The sequence below is a fragment of the Tympanuchus pallidicinctus genome, unplaced genomic scaffold (genome assembly GCF_026119805.1).
Source record: "Tympanuchus pallidicinctus isolate F22 unplaced genomic scaffold, pur_lepc_1.0 scaffold9, whole genome shotgun sequence".
Classification (NCBI taxonomy): domain Eukaryota; kingdom Metazoa; phylum Chordata; class Aves; order Galliformes; family Phasianidae; genus Tympanuchus; species Tympanuchus pallidicinctus.
In genome coordinates, this window is record NW_026294813.1 from 7,831,152 (window position 1) to 7,853,780 (window position 22,629).

The 22,629-nt window shown below is 38.1% G+C and overlaps 1 protein-coding gene across 2 annotated transcripts in view; it reads right to left on the reverse strand.

Annotated features, from left to right (window-relative positions):
* Nucleotides 1-22,629, reverse strand: part of ITGA2 (integrin subunit alpha 2) — a 68,549-nt gene that overhangs the window by 8,138 nt on the left and 37,782 nt on the right. For both annotated transcript variants that reach the window (XM_052670223.1, XM_052670224.1), the window contains 18 exons: nucleotides 22,211-22,284; nucleotides 21,139-21,277; nucleotides 18,996-19,141; nucleotides 18,161-18,304; nucleotides 15,919-16,122; nucleotides 14,862-14,998; nucleotides 12,792-12,931; nucleotides 11,551-11,702; nucleotides 10,083-10,193; nucleotides 9,436-9,518; nucleotides 8,487-8,628; nucleotides 6,757-6,849; nucleotides 5,679-5,755; nucleotides 5,503-5,586; nucleotides 2,747-2,849; nucleotides 1,765-1,875; nucleotides 1,172-1,276; nucleotides 781-894 (listed from right to left, as the gene is read on the reverse strand). In XM_052670223.1, the coding sequence (XP_052526183.1) occupies nucleotides 781-894; nucleotides 1,172-1,276; nucleotides 1,765-1,875; nucleotides 2,747-2,849; nucleotides 5,503-5,586; nucleotides 5,679-5,755; nucleotides 6,757-6,849; nucleotides 8,487-8,628; nucleotides 9,436-9,518; nucleotides 10,083-10,193; nucleotides 11,551-11,702; nucleotides 12,792-12,931; nucleotides 14,862-14,998; nucleotides 15,919-16,122; nucleotides 18,161-18,304; nucleotides 18,996-19,141; nucleotides 21,139-21,277; nucleotides 22,211-22,284 (2,159 nt within the window). The remainder of the gene's footprint in view (nucleotides 1-780; nucleotides 895-1,171; nucleotides 1,277-1,764; nucleotides 1,876-2,746; nucleotides 2,850-5,502; nucleotides 5,587-5,678; nucleotides 5,756-6,756; nucleotides 6,850-8,486; nucleotides 8,629-9,435; nucleotides 9,519-10,082; nucleotides 10,194-11,550; nucleotides 11,703-12,791; nucleotides 12,932-14,861; nucleotides 14,999-15,918; nucleotides 16,123-18,160; nucleotides 18,305-18,995; nucleotides 19,142-21,138; nucleotides 21,278-22,210; nucleotides 22,285-22,629) is intronic.

Genomic DNA, 22,629 nt, shown 5'->3' on the forward strand with positions numbered 1-22,629 from the left:
TGAATGGTGAAGCTGACAGCAACCCTGCTGTTAAATGTCAGTACCTGCATCATACTTGCCAGACAGGGTAATGAGACTGCGTCATGTTCTTGATGCTCTGTGCAAACCTGGGTCTCTAAGACAGCCTGGTTGGATGCCTAGCTGAGAAGCCAACATGGTCTCTTTTCAAAAGTCTGGTAATTCAAGATGATTAATGTCCTGGAGGACACATGATGATTTAAAGTGGGAAGGTCAAGGTATTATTGATGAATATTTTTAAGCATCCTGTAGTTCTTTAAGCAAGGACAGTTTCCTTGACGCCAGCTCTAATAAAAACAAAAAGTCAATTAAAAGTTTTCCATGTCTTCTGTAACAAATTAACTGGCAGAGCTAATAGGCTTTTCCTATTTTGGTGTGACTTGAAATGATCACTACGATGTTCAAAAACTAAAAGCAATATTATTTTCTAGACTATAACTACACTCTACTTTCTTATGCTGAATTTTGTGGAGCTATAGTTCCCCTTAAACTAATTTAACAGATGCAGAAAATGTTTTCTACAGCTGTGAAGATCTACATTATTGCTGCATTTTCCTAAATTATTTGCTGGAATAAAGGTTCCCAGCTCCATTATCTAGCCTTACTCCTTATTTTACTTCTTGGTTCAAGTTTTCAATTCAGACAAACATAATAACATAATATTTTTAGAATTGAAAGTTCTCTTTAACAAACTTTGTAAAGCATAAAGAACTAGAAAATACTTGGGTATTGATTCATCATGAATACACCAGTGGTACTCACAACAGCAAAGGTACCGTTCCAGATTTGGGTGGACACGTTCACAAAATACTCTCCCTTCAGCACGAGGTCTTCCAGTTTGCATGTGATGGTACTGCACTTTGCATTCTTACAGTTCTTCGAGGGAAAACAGCAAGGAGAGACAACAGCATGCATTACAAATTACACTTTAAGTAATGATCCTTTAACATGTAGGTAAAGTTTTACTCTCCTATGCCCACACATTAAGTGTGTGCACACTGTGAAGAACACACAGTGCTTCGTCTCTCTAAGGCAGATGCAGCAGATGCATCACTTCTGCACAGCAGGCGAAGAATGCCATGGCCATCACAGCGATCCCCACAGGTGCAGCAGAAAATGTCAGCCATGCACCTATGTCCTGGCTCTTACTCACCAGTTCTTTCACAGCTCTGAGGTTTTCTTTCTTGAAAGATGCAGAGTAAGGTCTTTTTCCTATCTGCAGTGGATTTATCTGAACTTGACAAGTAACGCCTCTGGCCTAGGAAATGGACAGCAGAATTAAAATTGGTTGGCATGCTCTGAAGTTTACAGTCATCATAATATCATATATTCCTGATGGCATGGTTGATGTGAAATTATAGGTTGTGAATTATATAATACTGGATAATTTAGAAACCAATAGACAGTCTATTTTTTAGTCTGCTCTTCTGGTAGTTTTTTTCCTCCTATATCATGCTGAAAATTTCGTGCTGATCAAAAAAATTCCACTTTTACTGTATTCCTTTGAGGAGCTTGGAGAAGAACCTAGTTGAAGAGTTCCAGGGTGATATGAAAACTCAGCTGTGCACTGCACAGATAGACACCAAGGACTAGACTTAGAGTACTGCTGATGGTTGTGATCCTCCCTCACACCTTCCCATCTGTGACTAAGAGACAGGAAGCAATCACAGCCACACTATGAAGGCTGATGTACATAGTGCTGGCTAACTCTCAAAACATGGCAGCTTATATGGCTCAGTTCTTCACCTGATCTGTATCAACTGCAGTTATGTACATCAGTGGGTTGTCTTTGCTGGTTAATTCTGGAAGATGGATTTTCACAGATGCCATCTTCACTGGAATACTCCCTGTTGTTACCTGCAAAACAAATAACTCATAATTAATTCAGGAAGCGATACTTACATATACATATATGTATATATATACATATATGTATATACATATACATATATACATATAAATTATTTGGTATATCAAAAGAAAACAAAAACAGGGATAATTAAGATATAGAACAGGATTCCTTTTGCATCAGTATTTTTATGTTGGTAAATTTAATAGGGTAAATAATGACAATATGCCCTAATGGAAAGTGTACTATGCTGTACGCCTTCAGAGTACCGTATATACAGCATAGCTTTGGGTACCAGTCTGTTTCCTTAGCAAAGCTCTTATTAACTGGGTGAGATTTTTTTTTGAAAAGCAAATAAGCCTTAACAACAGCAGTTACAGGAATGTAAATGGAACATAATTTAAGTTTCTTCCACGTTGCATATTTGGATCTAGGGTTTTTTTGTATGTAATAAATGTTGTGATCTGGCAAGTCCTTGCATCTGGTTTGAACACTTAACCCTTACCAAACTTAAATTTCAGAGTCCAAGCCTGCAAAGACTTATTTTCCTTTGTCAAGTGAATAGAAAACAAATAAGCTCTGTGAACAAATAGTATAAATTGGACTGAAGTTAAGCATTAACCATCTTCCAAAAACATAAACAATGCAGGACCAATCCCTCCCCAGCCTACTCATGCATTAAGTGCAAATTTCATTCTTGACCTCATAAGACTGTAAGCATTTATCCTCCAGCTATTTGCCATTTTTTTTCCTATTTGACTGATTCAAAAGCATCAAAATCAGACAGTGAAACAGAACTGTTTTTTCAACTGTGTTTTCGGTCCCATATAAGAGGAGGTAAAGTGGCTTCACAAACCAGAAACAGAAATATTTACTAACCTTCACTGAAAAGTTGAATGTGGGGCCAATATCTTCAAAATTATTCACAGTGGAAGGAATGTTATGACCAGAGTATACTTCATAGAAGTTGATGTTGGCAAGCCTAGGTAGCAACCACAAAACAATACATTACAGCTGGCAGCTACTTTGAAAACATAAGTAACTGAATCTGCTTTGGTTTGTTTTAAGTTTGTGGGATGGGTCAAAAGTATAATGAGAAGAAAAATCAGTCACTTGTACTGGTCTTTGAATTTTACAAATTTGTTTATGAAAAGAAGGGCTATACTGAAGCCCAAAGCCAAGAAAGCATGTGGAGCCAGCAGTGCAGCATCAGATGTGGCCTCTGCTCAGCCTCCTGCACCCTACAGTGCTTTTGGCACTGTACTGCAGGCTCCTCTCCCAAGAACAAGTGCTACTTTTGGCCCTAATGTGCTCTGTTCCACGTGGGTTTATTTCCTCACGGTCTGGGTGTGCACACACAGCACCCTGCAAATGTGCATGACACATTCTTACACTACTCTGGGACACTTCTTTTTTTCATTCAGAATTCCCAAAAGAACATGAAGGTGATGCAGCCCAACATATCAAGCATGAAATGATGGGTGTCTGATGGAAGAACATGGTGGGAGGGCTTGTGGATGTTCAGGGGTTCAACTAGGTGGGACCACGCTCAAAGACAAAAAAAGCATCCCTACGTAAGTAATTGCTTCCGTGTGCTCCTGGGGAGCAGCTCTTCTGCTGAAACATCTCAGAATTTTATAGTCTTCATCCTAGAGAGGAGTTACTCAAGCAGTTAAAAAAGCAGAATCTGGGAAGTGAGTTGGCAAGAAGCAGAGGCCATCGTGACTCCTTCCAGCAGCTCTGTGTAGCACAAACTGCAAATCCCTTCTGTTCAGCAGGGCAGCTCTATCCATTTAATCTGGGTAACATCTGTGCATACAATGCCAAATTAACATGTACAGTCTCAAAGAGGCACTTCCTGATGAGGTGCTCTTCCAGGGATCCTCTGTGATCCTCCATGCTTTTTCCCATGAGGTCTTTCCCTGCAGGGCAACAACTCACAGGACAATCCATGTGGAGCTCTTTCTCTTTCTTATTGCTCAAAATCTCCAATTCTTCTAGTTTGAAAGTATCAACTTCCTGTTCTTGCAGTTGTCACTGATAAGATTGATTCCCACCTCTGAAAACTCAGAAGATTTTTTGCCAGAAAGGACGCCCTTCAATGAGATGACTTCTTTCCCTCAGTTCTTATTTAAAAAGTTACTTGCTAAAAATTACCTTTCAGAGGAGGAAACTATTTCCATATTGATATTTGCTAAGAGTTACTAAATCCAAGAGAAGTATTTAAAGTTGTACACTGCCTTAATGTGTACTTCCTTCAGTTCTTTTAAGCTGGTTCATCTCCAAGAATAACTGAAAAACTTTTCTGACTAGAGATTTCTTCATGCACTTGCATAGGCAATTACTTTTTCTGATACTTCAGGAGATGCAGGTGAATTTGAAATCCTATTTTTCCTTGGGCAACTCTTCTATAAGCTTTCTGTCTGTTTTTGTGGGTTTTTTGTTTGTTTTTTTTGTTTTTCTGTAATTATTTCTCAGATAAAATAAATTTGCTGAATCAACTTTGCACCATCTGAAATTCCTACTGACTTAGTCCTTAATTTGGTGTGATAGCTACCTACTCAAATCTTTCTGTAGCCTTTGTGCTCCTGCCAACTTGAGTAACAAACACTCTTCTCCTGTGACTTTCCCAGGGAGCTGAAAGAACTTGCATTGCTGGTCTAAATACATGCTTTTCAGCAACTACAAAAATCGGAAAAATTCTGTCATACTCTAGACCTGGTGGACCCAACTGTGTTGAGCCCAGGGCCTTAGAACAATGAAACTGCAATTGCAATGCAGTTCATTAAAATAAGCTTCTGTGCTATGATCCAGATTCAAGGTCAGGTCACTGCATGAATCTCTTGTGTTATGTGTCATGGTGGCTTTGAAATATTCATTTCCTAAATTCATCATTGCTGTGCATTTTTAAACAGCTTTCTTACTTTCATATTTCTGTCATTGTTTGAATAACTACCATTTGTTTTCTACCATTTTCTGTTTATTGATTTTGGAATGCTTTGGGATGCAAAAGCATTTTTTTCCACCATTAGTTTGTGACCATGTATAGCTCCACAAATTTTATCTGAAAATTCAGCAGCTGGGAAAGATAACCTTTCTTTGATGAAAGTAAAATCGCATATCTTAAACTGTGAGTCAAACGAGTGCATTTTCATTTCATTTTCAGTTTCAGTTAAACTTTAACTGGAATTATTCTTGTTGCAACACTATCAGACTAACTACTGTTTCAGTGCATCCCAAATCACTAAATGTTCACAGGGCTGAAAAAAGAGGTTTCAAAGGCTTGAAGTCAAGATCAGTCTTACGGGGACTTTTGTCCCTCTCTCTCCTCCTGACTAACTCGCTCTACTCACAATCTGCATTTCTCAGGATACTGTGTCTTACACACACCAATCTCAGTTGCCTCCCAAGTTGAGGGACAGGCTCATGATCCTAACCCTGGGCATGTGGAGAGAGGACGTGCTGCTCCTGCTGCCACGATAGTTAGGGTGGGAGCAGAAAGAAAAGCCAAGGGAATTTCTTGTGACTTCCGTAAGGACAGAACAAAGTTTCAGTATACTTTCAGTGGTCTTTCAAGACTGTTTCTATATTTTAGTTGAAAAAATGACAGCGACTCCTTTCATTATTCAGCATACCTTGTGAAGTGAATTTCTGCATCATACCGCAAAGGAATTGACAAGCTGATCTGGTTGTCCAGTTCTTGCTCTTCTTTACTTTCACTGTTCATCAAAATAGATTTTGATCAGGTGTTTTCATATTATTTTGTACAAATGCCCTACTAATACATAATTTGCTTTATAAAACACTTTACCTCAATGCATGAAAACTTAGAACAGCCATATTCTGAAGATTCTTCAGGTTAAAATCAAAACTAATATCAAAAGACACCTATGGAAGAAACAAGGAGCACAGAGTAAATGAGTCGACGATACAACACCAAGAGAACTTAAAGGTTATTATTCATATGTACAAATATCACCCTCTGTAACCGATTTCTCCTGTTTCTGTGTAATATTTCAAAAATCTCTTAATCCTTCAGAACTGCATTTTCCTTTCTTTCATGCACAAGTCAACTCTGTTATGTAAACATTAGCTATCTGTATTTTTAAAAGATGTGTAACTTGCTTCAGGCTGCAACTACAGGTCTTTAGATTGCTTTAGTTACTTATTTTTACATGCTTAAACACCAGCACTCACACAGCGTTTTCCGTTTCTCTTCCAGTCATTCCAACAGGTCTGCTTTGACCAATGCAATTAACAATTAAAAAAGCCCCTTAATGTTATGCATCTGATGGGATTTCTTTGGCTTTGCAGAATATCATGTTAATATTACTTCTGGAAAGTCTCTTATTCCTCCAAGTGACTGTGCTAAAGGCTGGAAGCCTACTTCTGTTCTGCCTCAGGAATAAGAGATTAAGTTCCATAAAACCAGGGATATCCTGAAATTTATGGCATAAATGAGAAAAAGGATACATGATCTATCCTCAGGCTCTCCTCTCCTCTCCCTTTCCTCAGCACCACTTCCTAGCAGAGCTGAGCTGGAGCAGCTGCCCAGGTTTGCTCAGCAGTGAGGGTTTGATGCACTGCACAGAGCCCCCAGCAGGCTGCACGTTGCACCTGGCTGCTCATCTCTTGTCTTCTCCCCAGCCTCACTCTACGTGGGTTACAAAGCTACAGAGGCATTTGGATTGTAGGGGCACAGAGAAGTGTGCTTTAGAGCATTTTTTTTCATCACAGTTTAGGCTCCGAGTTGCTTCTTTTAGTGCCTCTGAAATCCAAGGGGAAGTTACCTATTGCCAGCCCTATAATCTTCAACAACAGGGTATGCCACAAAACAACAAAAATGCTTTGGTACGTCTGTTGAGGTTATTCAATTGTGCTAGCTGTACCTGTTGTCCTGTTCGGAAAACAGGATAGCTTATCTGGCAGATGACTGTAGTTTGAGATGTTCCTGTCTGACATGAGACTTCAGTCCCATCGCTCTGCAGGGGAAACAGAAAAGTCATCTTAATAGCAGTTTCTAATAAAAGACAGGAAATTCCCAGCCCGCCTCTTCCACGTGAGCTGTGTTACAGTAAGAAGCAGTACCAGAGGTGTTATAGCAATAATTCCTAGAGATGAGATGGATGGGAATTATAGGTAGGGCTGGGAGTGAGGCAGGAGAATGGCTGAATAAGGTTTGATGCTATGTAATTTCTCTGGACTCTAATGATCTTACAGAAACTTCATGCTGGACTTGAAAGAAGGAATAATGACCATAGTGTATAGGCCACCTACTTCATTAACACTTACTGTGCTTTTTATAATATTGCTGCAGAACTTCTACAGTAATATTTGCATGGCCTGAGAGACAGTTAAGTACTCTCACCATAGAAATTAGTGCGTGGAAGAGAAATCGTATCATATTTTTTTGTAGGAAAGTCTACAGTACTTAAGAGTTTATTTATTACTCTTATTATTATTTATTTATTTATGTATTATATTATTACTATTATTATATTATTTAGCATGTCAGCATCTCACATCAAAGGAAACACAAACTCATAGACTATGGCCAGTTATCATCACGCTGAAGATAATAAAATGTACTGTTTTTTGTAAAACACATCCCTACCACATACTTACTATTCATGATTTATATTCTGAAAAGAATATAAGCTTTGAACAAATAGCTTATAATATTTCAGCTTTGAAAAAGGCATGTTTTTTTTTGGGAAAAAACTTCACTTGCAGGCTGGAATACTTCTAAACAAATGAGCTTTTAAAGTGGAAGAAAAGCCTAGCTCCAGTGTGGTCCTTTGGTATGAATGGAGTGAGTAATTTTGCTGTGCAACAGGATGGGGAGGTAGAGGGGCACACTCAGCACAGTATGGAGTCCCTCTGCCAATTCATTGTTCCAGAAAATGTGGCTCTTGGACAGTGATGAATGCTCCTATCCCTTCATTACTGCTCTGGATTTCACCCCTCGTATTATCACGCATTTCCCCAGTAGCAGTCTAACGCATAGGCCAAGCACCAAAGTCTGGATTTCATCCTACATGAATTGTTTTGGAGAAACAGTTCACTTTAAAGATCTACTGTATTCCCTAAAATAGTCTGTAAATTCCTTTATTTTCCCTTCTAAGACCAAATCTGTTAGAAGAACTTCTGGTATAACAATCATTTCAGTCTGATTAACTGTCTATAGCTGGAATATGTGGTGCTGGCAGTGAAACCTCTTCTAGATCCAAAGTCTTGACTTTAACGTTGCATCTGTGCCGCATGCTTTATCAAATATGAATTCCCAGCAACTGTACTCAGGCATGTTTTTGGGAGTCAAGCAAGAGATGTGACTGCCAAAGCCTAAAGTGAGGAAAAGATGACTTGAAATACTGACGTGAGGTCAAACTCAACAGGTTGCCAACTTTTATGCTGAGTTGGCAGTGTTTCTCCTTGACCTATATAAAACTGATATGCTGAAGGGAATAATTCTGGTAGCCAAGAAAATAAACTGAGAGAAAGATCTGCACACACATTCTCCTTTCTTGGGACAGACACTAATAGACAGAAAAATACACTTTTTGGAGTAGCTGGAAAATCGGCAGCAGTAACAGAAACAGTGAAGATGGGTACCACGTACCGGTAAGGAAGAAGAAGCAAAAAACAAGTTGTCTGAAAACGTGGCCTGGATTCTGGTGTTGTATGCATTTTCTTTTTTATTTTTCAATTTCATGTTGAATGTTAGTCTTTTGTTTTTGCTGCTGACAATGAACTGCTGTTTGCTGTTGGAAAATGAAGTTCAATGTTGTAAACAGAGGTAATAGAACAGCTGTGGATCATGAAACTGTATCGTACTGTGTTGCCTCTAGCCAAGAAAGAATAACAAGCACAGCAAGACATTTCCTATTTTCTATTCATATAAATCTTCTGCTTTCTAAACCCTGTGACATGAGAAACTCTGTGATGATGTTTTTCAGAACCAACTGGAATTAATGTCATTGTTAAGTGCAGAACTGATCGTGTACAGTCAGTCACTTTGCTGAACTTTCACAGTTTCCACCATTCTGGGAAAGGTGAGCAGAGAATGGGCAGCTGAGTCAGACAGCAGCTTCAGGAAGAGGCAGTTTTGTCTGCATACTGTAAATGTACATGTGTCTGCATATGGATTTAGAGTACATGCTTATACGCTATCTCCTCGTCCCAGAAGCACAGCCTGATGCAGGAACCTCTCTGTTCCTCGCAGGAGGGTCTGAGACTGCTGCTGCAGCTGCTTTCCCAGAGCACTTCTTCTGACACAGTCTTCTGAGTTTTCAGTGTTTACTCATTCATACGGTACAAAAAATTAGTTTTGTCTGCACTTATAAGAATCCTGCTTCTGTATCTCTGTTCATATCGCACCCCTTTTTCCTTGGCTAGTTATTTAGACAGAAATGCTATTATTTTCTTTTTTTTTTCCTCTGCTATTTCTAAATAGATTTTGCACTGAAATGGTATTCTTATTTAGAAATTCATTCAGAGCCTAAAGGTAAGCCAATCCATGAAATCCAATAGGAAAATGTCTCCACCAATCCCATTTGTTGAGGTCTTACCTATCATCTCCCTTCTGCTGTACATTCAGAACAAGATCACAGATACAAAGCTCATCTTCACCACAATCTTTAATAAAAGGAATCTGCCAAAAACAAATAAACAAATAAATAAATCCTGAATGACACTGTTTTACTTTAAAATTATCTAGGGACAGTAGAGTCTTAAACACTTTATAGGGAAAGAACATCACTTCAAAGCACGTTAAGAATTCTGACAAATGGAAAAGCTATCCTGAGAAGCATGTTACTACACATCAGCTGATCCATAAGAACAATGCAGGCAGAGTGTTGCTAGCCTACACCAATCATATAATCTGAAGGAATCTACATTTCCCAGTTACTCCTTTATTGTAGGCTAAACTGACTAAGACTTCACAGTACAATGCAATAGAAATTCACATGTACAGTGACTTGGCTCTACCAAGATGCTTGTTATGCCATGGTGTCTGTTGTGTGCTTGTAGATGAGCAAAGATTATGTTAAGGTATAAAGCAACAGGGAGAATATGTGCAGGTGCCTGCTTTCAGTCCAGTGACTTAACTAGAGTACGAGTTTTTACCTGTGTGCAGTTCCTTAGTGATTTTGTAGGTCATGTTAGGCACAAGTGTATAGCAATGCATTGTCCAACAGTGAGACTGTGTACTTACACTGTAGGCCACAGATGCAGGAGAAGATGTATCAAGTACAGGGCTGGTGCCAGGATTTGCTAGGCCAATGTCAATGCGCACATTAAGGGAATTGACTGCATCAGAAGGTTCCTGTAAAACACAGATGGTAGCTCTCAGCATAGCAAATAACATAAAAATGGTAATTCTGTTGTAAATTTATAATGCATAGTAAAACAATACTTTCTCTAAACATGAAGTAACAATGTAAAACTCCATTTATTTACCAAAATACTTCTGTGAGATTGCCTGGTGTGGTATCCTCTTGCTAAACAGCTTTTATTTCCATTTCTGTGATAAAATTCCTTTTGCAAGTATTCCAAAAGACTCTGTTCATCACATACATGTATAGACTTTGCATCTGCAGAAGCTAACCATTAAAAGCCAACAGCAGGTTACTTTCCTTCTCAAACTGCTGCAGGAACCAAATTCCTATTCCAGTCTGCGTAGGCAGCAATAAAACACTATATGCCTTGTATCTCTTTAGTTTCTTTGTTCTGGGTGGATACTCTCCTAACTCATGGCTCCAAGATGACAATAAATGTGATCAACAAGTCAAAAATATTTTCCCTCACTGAATTTGGGTATACAATAAATAAAAGAAGGAAGAATCAGAAGGAGGGATGTGAAAACATTCCTATTTACTGTTCAGCTCTAAGCCTGCTGGTTTTAAGTATTGCAAAGTAAAGCAGACTCAAAATTCTCAGACTTTCTAATACCTGACCTGTCACAACACAGGGGGCTTACTGCAGGTGTTAGGGCTGTGTTTGGCCTTGATTCTAGAGAAAGATGGACACTTTATCCCAAATACAACTTGTGTGTACTTAGGGTTAGCATGCATGAGGTAGAGAAGTCCACATCAAGTGTTCATTTGAAGTAAGACATTTGTATGTATTGCTACTGGTCATGCATATAAAATTGATTGATACTAAAGGGAAACTGACATTTATTGAAACTATGGACTGCTTTTTTCCTAAACTAAAATACATAGTTAAGAATGGCCTCTTCTGCCTTAAAAAGCTGTTATAAATAAGACAGTTGTTATTGTTTTCTTTGGAACTGGCATCTCACTCTGTGTTTTTCGATATTGCAGAATTTAAGAAACTTAAATCCTACATGAGGCCATGTACACAAGCTGGAATGTAGGAAATTCAATGCAAACATGAGGAAAAAATTCTTCACTGTGAGGGCGACAGAACACTGGGACAAGCTGCCCAATGAGGTTGTGGAGTCTCTTTCTCTGGAGGTATCTGAAACCCACCTGAAAACTTTCCTACATGAATACAACCTACTATAGGGAAACTGCTTTGGTAGGGAGATTGGATAGATGATCTTGAGAGGCCTTTCCAGCCCCGACAGTTCTGTGATGGAAATCATCTTACAGACATAAAATTCATCAACATCTTCTTCTGATCATTTTTGTCACAAGGCCCTTTACAATTGCACTTACCTGTACATTGAAGATGTCCTGAACACAATTCATGGAATGAGTCACCACAACATCCCTCTGCATGTACCTTTCATTATTTTCTTTGAAAAGTCCTCTAGAATTCACTCGGGAGGCCTGGAGATCTGCATCCAATGTTGCATTGCACTTTATAGCTACAAGAAAAATAACAGTACTTTTTTTTTTTTTTTTGCTGAGCCATACTGCCTGTGATCTCATTGCTATGCTCAACACTGCAGAATGACCAGACTTTCTAAACCACAATAAATATTTTACTTTTTTCATAGTAATCACAGAACATTCTCAAAATGATAAAATTTTCTCTTGTGTTTTCCAAAGCAGTCAAACAGTTTTAAATCCTGAAGTAAGTTCTCATCCATAGAGAGCACATTAAATGGCAATCAATTCAGTCTCCACTTCAGATGGCTGAGCCTGCATCTCAGGCAGAAAGCCAGTTAGCAGGGCCAGGACGATAGCAGATAAAGAGGCACTGCAATCATATCCTGAATTCTGACACGACTATAAAAAATCTGCATCTTTTCTTCAATCACATCATAATTTCTGTCTTCTTCTTTTCCTAGGATGACTAATACACCTAGAAAGTTCACTTTAATTTTATAGCTAACAATCACAAGTTCCAAAAGGCACTGGGTGTAGGACTGAAGCAGTCCAACTGGTGTTGGACTAAATGGCTTCATGAGAGATGAGTGCAGGTCTCAGAAATATTCTGAGCTCTCCTGTTCTCTGAACAGAAAAGGTTCTCTCCACGGACTTCTGTACTGATCTTATGGAAATCATTTTTGTGCTGAAGAAAGAAGAGTCTGAAGTCTGCCAATGAAACAGCAGCTCACAAAGACTGTACCCAAACAAGCATCCTCCAGAGATACCCATTCACCCTTACTGAAGTGTGTTGCCATATGTGAGTGACATCAGCTGAAGGAAAAAAAACAGAACTGGTGAGCAAAGGCTAAAAACATAAAGTAAAATGAAAAGCTTCTCAGTATCAAAATTTTCTGGGTTTTGTCATACCGATTTTCTTTATATTGTTATTTCCTCACTTTTACAAGATTATGGAGCCAGTGATGACCGTAGATTTTAAAAACACTTCCTTAAGCACTTAAATTTGATAGTGATTTCACCTTTCTTGACATCTAATGCATTATTTCTTTAAAATTTCCACTATACATTTGAATAATGGATTTCTGAAGAAATTAATATAAAACAAGCCATTGAAATACTCTTACCCACTTGATTATCTCTCTTAGCAGGTCTAAATGTAGCCTGAAAACATATTTTGACAGTTATTTCAGTGTTCTTGTTCAGGAGACTGATTTTCTCAGGTATAAACGAGGCAATTATGGACACATTTGCAATGCTCTGCGACCTGTAAAACATTTTTAAAGGGTTACATGTGATTTTCAACAGCACTGGGTAACTTAGACACCATTCTCTGCTACTGTTTGTAAATGTAACATAGATTTTGGGTTCTCAACGGAAACAGTATTTATGGCACTGGCAAAATTACTTTTATTTGCATATAACCGAGTCTATTAATACAGCAGCTTTGAGAAATTAAACAAAAAAAGCTTTGAGATAATTAAACAAATAATGTATCATATCAAATTAATGGCTAATAAATGTCTTTGTCCTAATGACCTAATCAGTCCCTTACGATAACAGAGAATGAAGCCCTTGCCCTGTTTTCCTAACATGAAACCTTCTTCTGCTCCTTTGGGGAAGTCATTGAGTTCCACTGGGAAGGTAAAAAAGGGTAATTCTTCTTTTTAATTATGCCTTTGTTTTTTTCAGAAAAACATCTTCCATGTAATTAGAACATTTTCAAAGTAACCCTTGTAAAAACAAACACTTCAATCAAAAATGAAATGCATTAATCAGGCCAAATTCCAGAGTGAAAGAAAAATGAGCATCTTCATTAATCACACAGAAATAAATGCCGGTACTCCAAGGAGCATAATTTTCTTTAACACAATCTCCATCAGCACCAGCAGGAGTTCTCTTGTAGATCAAGGATCCAAACTGACCATTCATTTTGTAAACTCTTGCTTTATTATGAAATAAATAGCAATTCAGTGATGTTTTTCTTGTTACAATGGGGACCCTCAGGCAAGAGGAAGGGTGACAGATTTGACAGCAAGCTAAAGTTTAACTTTCCTCCCCACAGAAGCAGTGGAAAATACACAGTATTTATGGAGGCACAAGGTTTGGGTTCTTGAAGGCCTTCTTCTTCATTTTGTACAAGTACTCAAGCACTGACACAAGATTGTGTCAGTAAAGGCTACTTGCTAGAAAATATGGGTTTCCGGTCAGAAGTAGATGCCAACTCAATGGCACTGCTTTCAGTCCATACCCAGCAGAATCACTCTTCCTTCATATAAGCCTATCAGCTTGCAATGGCTCTGCAGGTTCTGTAGGAAGAAGCTTTGTCTCTCTCAGTACTGGAATTACCTTGTAGCTGTTGAAGAGTGCTGTTACCAAAGTTGCTTGTCGCATCCCACTCCCCTCTGCTATCATTTCCTTCCAGACCATATGCCCACGTGGGAGTGTTTCTTCCCCCTACCCTCTCTGAACCCCTCTCACAGTCCTCACTATCCAACTTCCTCCTCTGCATCTTCACTCCGCTCTCAGACTGGCTTGGCTTTTGGTAGTTTGATTGTAAGTACTCAGTAGAATCATAGAATCATAGAATAACCTGGGTTGAAAAGGATCACAAAGATCATCTAGTTTCAACCCCCCTGCTATGTGCAGCCAATGACCAGACCAGGCTGCCCAGAGCCACATCCAGCCTGGCATCCACAACCTCCTTGGGCAACCTGTTCCAGTGCTTCACCACCCTCTTTGTGAAAAACTTTCTCCTACTAACCTAAGCCTCCCCTGTCTCAGTTTAAACCATTCCCCCTTGTCCTATCACTATCCACCCTCGTAAACAGCCGTTCCCCCTCCTGTTATACACTCTCTTCAAGTACTTGAAGGCCACAATAAGATCTCCCTAGAACCTTCTCTTCTCCAAGCTAAACAATCCCAGTTCCCTCAACCTTTCTTTCATAGGAGAGGTTCTCCAGCCCTCTGATCATCTTAGTAGCTCTCTTCCGGACCCGCTCCAAGAGCTCCACGTCTTTGTACTGGGGGCCCCAGAAGTGTACTCTGAAGCTGTGTATTAGTGATGAAGAAAGTGTGCTAGCTCTCTGAACACATGGAATAAAGAAGCTTTATGATTTGTTTTGCTGCTTAATTAACTAAATGCTCAACTTTCATCTGATTTATTAAGTACTGCTTTTCTAAAAGAGTTTACTAACCAAAGCAGAACCACGTTTCCATCTGCACCAACTGATATATCAGTAATGTCATTGTCATCTAAGTCTCCACGGCCATCTACTGATCTTCCAAAGAATTTGAGCCGTTTTCCAAAAGCAGAATCCGATCCTAAAATTTTCTGGGAAAGAAAGTTTGGTTACTAAGTTGCCACAGCAGTCACTTACAGCAGTGCTGTAAGCCTGTAGATATCAGACCAAACAATGGATTTTTGCAGATTCTCTCTGTATACGTAACATATTGTTTAAACAAAAAAACTTGTGTGAATGTTTTCTCAAATGCTGTTAAGCTCTTTTTCCTCCCCTGTTGGAGGAGACAATGGACTAGAATTTTCTGTCATGGTAGTAAATCAACTAGCTGACTGCTTTATGCCAGCAAGCACTTACTGGAAACTTTTTCCATCTTACATTGAGCAACTCAAAGAACAGGAAGCTCAACAGGACTTCTAACAAATAATTTCTGCAACTAGAAGATCTGCATGGAAAGTGACATTAAAATTATTACTATTATATATTTTGCATTATATGTATTATAATACATATAAAATACAAAATATATAACGTATAATATATAATATATACATATACACATTACATATATATTTTAATATTGCATACCTAATATACAAATTTCTCTGAATTACTTTTCCTCAAATACATATTTTCAATTTATTTATTTCAAATTTACAGTGTAAGGACTTATCTAATCTTCAATGCTGCACAACAGCTTTAGAAACTTGAATTGCAGGTGTCAAAAAAGATAAAGGAAATGAGTTGACTTCATATGCATGCACCAAAATTATGAGAGGCTCAAACAAAGCATCCTGCAAGCAGTTTTCCTCTGTACACTTCAGCTGTAAGTACCACAACAGTATCACTCAGGATATGCTGACAGTTGAAGTAAGAAGGGGGATAAAACTTGAAATAAACCGTGAAAATAACAATACTAAGAAGATGAAACCACAGGCAATAAAAGGATAGAAAATCCTTCAGTTTTCCTCCAGCACACCTGAGTTCAACATTGTACAACATAGTTATTTACCTGAGAATATTTGGTACGTATAGTCTTTTGAAACCCATTGTAAATATAAATTGCTCCAGAGTTTTGATTTTCCAGTGGTGCACCTATTACAACATCATTAAAGCCATCCAAGTCAACGTCTGTAAGTGCTGCAATTGCTGATCCAAAGCGAGCATTTTCTGAACTTTGTGGGCCTTCCAAAAGCTCTTGTTGATCCAAAATTCCCTTTATAAAAGGAAAAAGAAGAAAAAGCCAAAACATAATTATCATGACACCAGATTAGACATAGCAGCATTATCTATGTGCATTGTTTTTTGCTTTTTTTTTTCCCCCAGTACATTCCCCTTGGACTGCTCAACCCTGAATTCCGTCCCCATTGTATTGCCCATTCAGTTTGCATTATGTCTCAGAGTCTTGGCAAGCATTACACAGCAAAATTAAAGCATGCTATCCAGAGTACTAACAGCAAATATAACCATATGTATAAAGCTTAAGTGCTCTCACTGTCCTCATCTGACTGTTCTGAAAGTTTCACAATACATTGAAAAATACAGTTTCCAGTTTTGGATTACCAGTTTTTATGCAGAGGGAATGGAAATTATGTAACTGGACATAATTCTTTGAAATAGAAATGGAATTTCCTAACTATACTAATGCAAAAAACATGTGTCCAAATGGTAAACTCCTGACCTCTCCAGTGCCAATGAAGAAAGGAAGGCTGGAGATCTTTAGAGTTAAGTAATCACATTTATATTACCTTAAATCCAGCTCTTTGGCATGTATCATCCTCATCTCCAACCTAAGTTATCACACTGTGCTCAAAATTTTATAAATACCAGCCAAGTTATTTGTTCAAAATGACTAGAAATGTGTAATTTACGCAACATAAACACAGTTTTGCAAATTCAGGTTTCGTTTTTTGTTTTTAAACCACTCTCTCACCATATTTAACTTTTAAGTAATTTTAAGTCCAATATTTGTCAAAGATTAAAATTTGTAAGGACAGCCTTTCAATGTACTCATTTTCTGAAACATGAAAAAAACCACCATCCTTGTATATTTTTTTGTCTCATTTCACAGTCACATTGACCAATCCAGCTGCCAGCAGTACTTCATCGACCTTAAAATTGCCCCAGAGTACAGCTTCATCGTGCTTCAGGATAATTGGACCCTGAGCACTTCTAAAGAGGATGGCACTTCATTTCTGTTTGTCTGATTGTAATTTACCTAGTAAAATGTCATGTTTGCTAACAACTGCCATTAATAGGAAAAATTTACTTTGTGTATTAAGACATCCATGACTGTTTGTGAGACTGTTCAGAACTACCAGATTTTTCAGGATGCTTAATACAAACATTCTGAAAACACCTACCACAGACCTGAACAAAAAACATCACATAAATAGCACAGCTATGCTGACAAAGGAGACAAGTATTAGCAACCACCCGCTGTAAGGTCCATGAAACAACGCATTGGCAGAACAGTGTTTATTAGAACTATTCTAGGAATACTGTCAGGTTCTGAACAGATTTCCTAAAATTACACAGAAAATTAATTAGCGGAAGCCACAAGCTAAATCTTATAGAGAAACAGTCAACTTGCATTGCATTCATATACTGTGTCCAGCACAGTGCCTGAAACCAGGGTCAGGAAGGAGCGAGCTGCAGCAGTCAGCCCTTAATCACTAATACTGCTTAGCTATTAGCTTGCCTCGTGGCTCTCTTTCAGACTGCTCCAGCTGGCTTATTACCAGATTATGTCCATGAGTGGTTCTGGGGAGAGTTTGCACCTGCTTCTGAAAAGCAGGACAGGAAAGACTGTGCTGGGAAGGGTTCCATCTGCATCCTCTGACCAGACAGCCTTTGCATCACTTACCCCTGCCCTTACACTACACCTCAGGCAAAGCACATGCTCTGTGTGTCTTAATAAAAACACTGCTCTCAGCATTTCAAATGCTCGGAGAAAGATAAACAAAATAAAGGCCCAGTAAAAGGCTGGAGCCAACGGATTTTTTGCATAGCTGTGTCCAGCTTCTGCAAGAGGGTAGTGCTAAGCAATGCTACCCTTGGGCCACTGATCACTCCTTAGATCATTCTCTGATTTAACAGAACAGATGTTGTCACCAAGTTCTGATTGGACTGCCCTGATAAAACTATAATCCAGGGAAAAACAGTGAATCCCAGCTGAAAGTGAAAATGCCAGAACTCATTATGGAAGGATATGCAAGAAGCCAATTCCAGGTTTGCTACATGTCCATTCTTACCTTTGTGATGGAAAACATATATACTCTCCCTTCCTCTTTCTTCAGGTCATTCATAAACATTGGTGCACCTACAAGCAACACGTCTGTCACAGAGTCCTTGTCAACATCCACTGAACATACCACGCTGCCAAAATAGGAGCCAATCTGAAAACCAGTAAAAAACTGAGTTTTTATGTGGATTTTGCAAAGCATAATGCTTTAACATCTGAACCAGAAAACTCTTAAACCTGAAAAAGGCATAGTAGTAATGAAACTGCCCATTGGCATGAAACTATTACATAGCATACTCCAGTATTTTATGAATCACAACCGTACTATTTGTTCACTGCTTCTGCCTAGTAGTTGCTACCATGGCCTTACTACTAAACAACAAGAATGAAAACAGAGAACAAACAATGGAAGCTATGCTTTTTATATTAAACTGCACACATTATACTCCGCTATCTTTATCTTACAAAGTAGAACAAAGCAAACTGAAGCCATCTAAGTTTTCCATTCTTTCCAAAACTGAGTAAAAGAAAAAACTTCCAAATTTCTCCCTTGATGTCATCTACTTCACAGCTTCTCAGGCAGAGTGGAGCTCACCAAATCTCTCCCAGTTAGATGCGCTGACAAAATCGTACATTATGTGGCTTTGTGTATTATCTTGTACCACTAGTAGAATGACATCATAAAATATGCTTCAGTTAACCTCACGAAGTCTAGTGGTAGAGAAAAATGGAAGTAGGATGCTAAGTGCACTGGAGAAAGGAATTTTTCAAGTACTGCAATCTACTCCTCTATCAATACGAACAGATACCTTCAAAATCTGCAGTCATAAACAAAATATACTTGCCTGTTCACCTCTCTGGGACTGCACAATTGAGATATTACCTTGGCTGTCAACATCATAAACCACAACCCTGCCAGTGTAGTTGGACCTTGGTGCACCAGCAACAAAATAGATGGAACTCTGAGTTGAGAGAACAGCAACTGAATATCCTGGGGGAAGAAGACAGTATATAACATGTGAGAGTCTGAGAGTCAGGTTGTCAGCTGGTTATCCATAAAGGCACAGACGACTCAGTCTGGTGCATTAGTGGCAAAGGATGGTGCCTACAGATGGGAACTGAAGTTGTCCCATATGCATCAAACCTCTTCTGGAACGAACAGAGGCACAGAGATCTAATCGAAGAATGTTTGCAGACCAGCATGGACAATAGCCTAGCCTAAACATAGACCATTAAAATGTCAGTTTTATGAAGGAGATAGGAAAAATTGCACAAAGAGTATCCTGGGAATGAAGAAATAAAGAGAAACTTGAGATAAACATATGAGCCAGTGCTCCAATCAGGGAGAAATACCTAGCTTTGGCAAAGCCCTCATTGCATTTTCTCACAACTCACAAAACCACAGCCCAGTACTTTGGCTGAACACAACAGACCATAATAGCTTGTCAGCTGAAGGGCTTAGTTGGTTGAATGTCTTTCAACATTTTAATCTTCATTCACATTATTCTAACATTTATTTGCTTTCAGGAAACATCTTTTAGTGCCCACAGATATCTTACAATGTATTAGCACTGTAAGGATAGTTTTACTACACATTTTACATTTCTGTGATTTAACTACACCAGATTTATTTTAACACAAGAAAACAAAATCACTCTTTCTAAAGTCTGTAACTAAACTGAGTAACAAAATCCCAGTGATTGGGCAGAGCATGCAGGTCTTCAGCAAGCTGTTGTACAAAGCAAGAAGCACAGACCAAAGGGATTATGCCTTGATCATTACATTTATCGGTCTTATACAGGTTTGTGTGCAGTTAATTTGTGACTGTTTTTCCAGGAAGAGAATGTCACTGGAAGCTTAAATTTCAAAACAAGATTTTATTCCACAGCTTAAGGCCACAAGTTCCTAATTCGAACAGCACACAGCCACTTGAAATGAGAAGGTGTAGTGCAAAACGTAGGCCAAGCTAGCAAGCTGTGATGAGCTAGCAAACCCTTTAGCGTGGGCTCCTCACTGACACTGGGGAGATTCACTGGGGAACAGAAAGAGGGAAAGGAAGGAAATGAGAGTACAGCAACAGTACCAAAGGAGGAGTAAGAAAAGATAGTAACATTGTTTGCTCAAAAAAGAGTAAGCATGATGCTCTAGATAACGTCTAGTGGAGAAGTGCTGCCCAAAAATGACCTGACCTTTCAAGAATTATTCTAACAGAGAGAAAAGTAAAAAATCTGAATTTATCAGACATACAAAAAAGCTACTGCTGTCTAAACTATGTTTAATAATTTCATTGTGTCAGATACAAGTACTGCTAACTCATAGGGAAAAGTGTAAATATCAGCGGGAAAAATAGCACCTCTTTAATAACTTCACACATTAGAAAGCCATAGTTAATAAACACAGTGCTATTATTCAGGAACAAATTGCTAGCATGCATACTGTAGCTTTGCAGAAAACATTTCAATGAACTGAGAAGACAAACTGCCTAGCTTCACTGGGCCACAAAAGCATGTGTCAGAACATGAATGGGAGTTATAAATAAGATCTCTGCTAAACTGTTGTGTTATGCCTAAAACTATAAAATTGACTGGAAAAGGCCAAGAAATGAAAAAGCACAGATGAAACTACAACAAGTCAATCAACTGCCATGTGCAACTGAGAAAGAACATATAAATATTAAATATAAATTATTAAATAATAAATATTAAAAGAGACATTAAAAGAGAAGTCATACACTACTACAAACTGGCCTTTTCTCAAATCTCATGATTTTTTTGGATTTGTGACAGAACATTTCGGGTTTTTTTTCTTCCAGCTTAGCATTTTTGATAGGAATAGAATTTTAAAAACACAATAAAAGACTACATTCAGTGTTCCAGTAAATAAAATATTTTTGCATACAAAATTCTTTTCTTTGCAGAGAGAGATAAATTTTCCAACTTATTCACCAGAAGCTCGATGCATTTCTAGATTTGCATTTTAGTCTTTTACCTAGATATGAACTATGATTTCGGTCCTGCAGAATTTTCTCAAACACATTGCTTGGAAAAGTAGTAACTTTGTTTGAAGACTCCTGAACTACTGTTCCACTCCAGTCATAAGCCCCAACAGCACCCAGCAGCAGGACGTCCTTTAAAAAGTAAAAATCAACACTTTAGAGCTGCTTATTTCAGAAAAAGTGTGAACAACAACAACAACAAAAAACAACACCAAAAAGCTGAAGTTACCATATGTAATTATATAAAACATCACTGTGTTTTGATGTAATGATGTGCATTCTAATGACTACAAGCAGTCGATGTGAGTTGTTTAGTTTTCACTTGCATGCTGGACCTTACTACCCTATTAAAAAGGATTTCCACCCTTCTATTGCAAGAGGATAAGTGATAGCTTTAGTGCCTGAGCACTGCAACCCAACTTTCCTACGCCTGGCTTCTCTAGAGCTGGTCTTGCTAAGCATACACTTTTACAAACTCATGATCCTTCAGAGAGTGTCAAAACTGATTTAATCAAGATAATCTTAAAATTGATTAGAATGAAGAATTGATCTGATTTATTATAGTAATTTCTAAATGAAATGTTATTTAAACAACTATTATTGATTTTATAAATATTGGAGAAGTTGTTTTCTGACTATTTATATAGAGGTCAGAGCCCAGAAATACACTATCATTATAGTATTGTTTCAATTCTTCTGAGTTATTCAGCTGCAGAATGTCAACTTCAGTGACTGAATTTCTCATGATAGGTGAACTCAAAATTGATGAAAACATTAGATTAACTTTCTCAAAATCATTACAGTGAAGTGGTACGAATACATGTAGCTGTCACTTAGCTTCACTTATGAGCAAATATTTTGTCTTTTTGAGAGAACGTATCATATGTTAGAAGTCAATTTTGTGTTTTTCTGGTAAAAAAAAAAAAAACAGGATAATTTGACATTCTCCTGGTTATAACAATCTTTAAAAAATTATCAATTTAAAATCCTACACTGTCGTGTTTCAATGCAGTATGTCTATCAAATAAAATCTACTTATACCATTGAATAATTAAATTCATATACCTTTTTTTGTGAGAAATATGCGCTGAAGCCCACCTGAGACATTTCCATTTGGAATGTATCACCTTGATCTGTACCTGGTAAAATAAATGTTCACATACAGTTAACCCAACAGAAGCACAGAGAGAGATCCAATCCTGCTGCTTACAAGTATAACTTTATAGAGTCCCTATGTAATTCCATCTTTTCTCCAATTCACCATTTCTGTTAAAACATTTGCAAACAAATGAAATCAGATAAAATGTTAAAATATTTTCACAGTGTTGCATGGAGCCATATTACAAGACTTCTCCAAAAGAGGCAGATGATAAGGATGGCCTGGGTCAGCCTGCATGATACTGGCACCGTAGCTAATCAGCTTTTATGTTCTATAGGACAAGTAACAAGAATTCAAAAGAAATACTCAGCAAAACTCTAGAAAG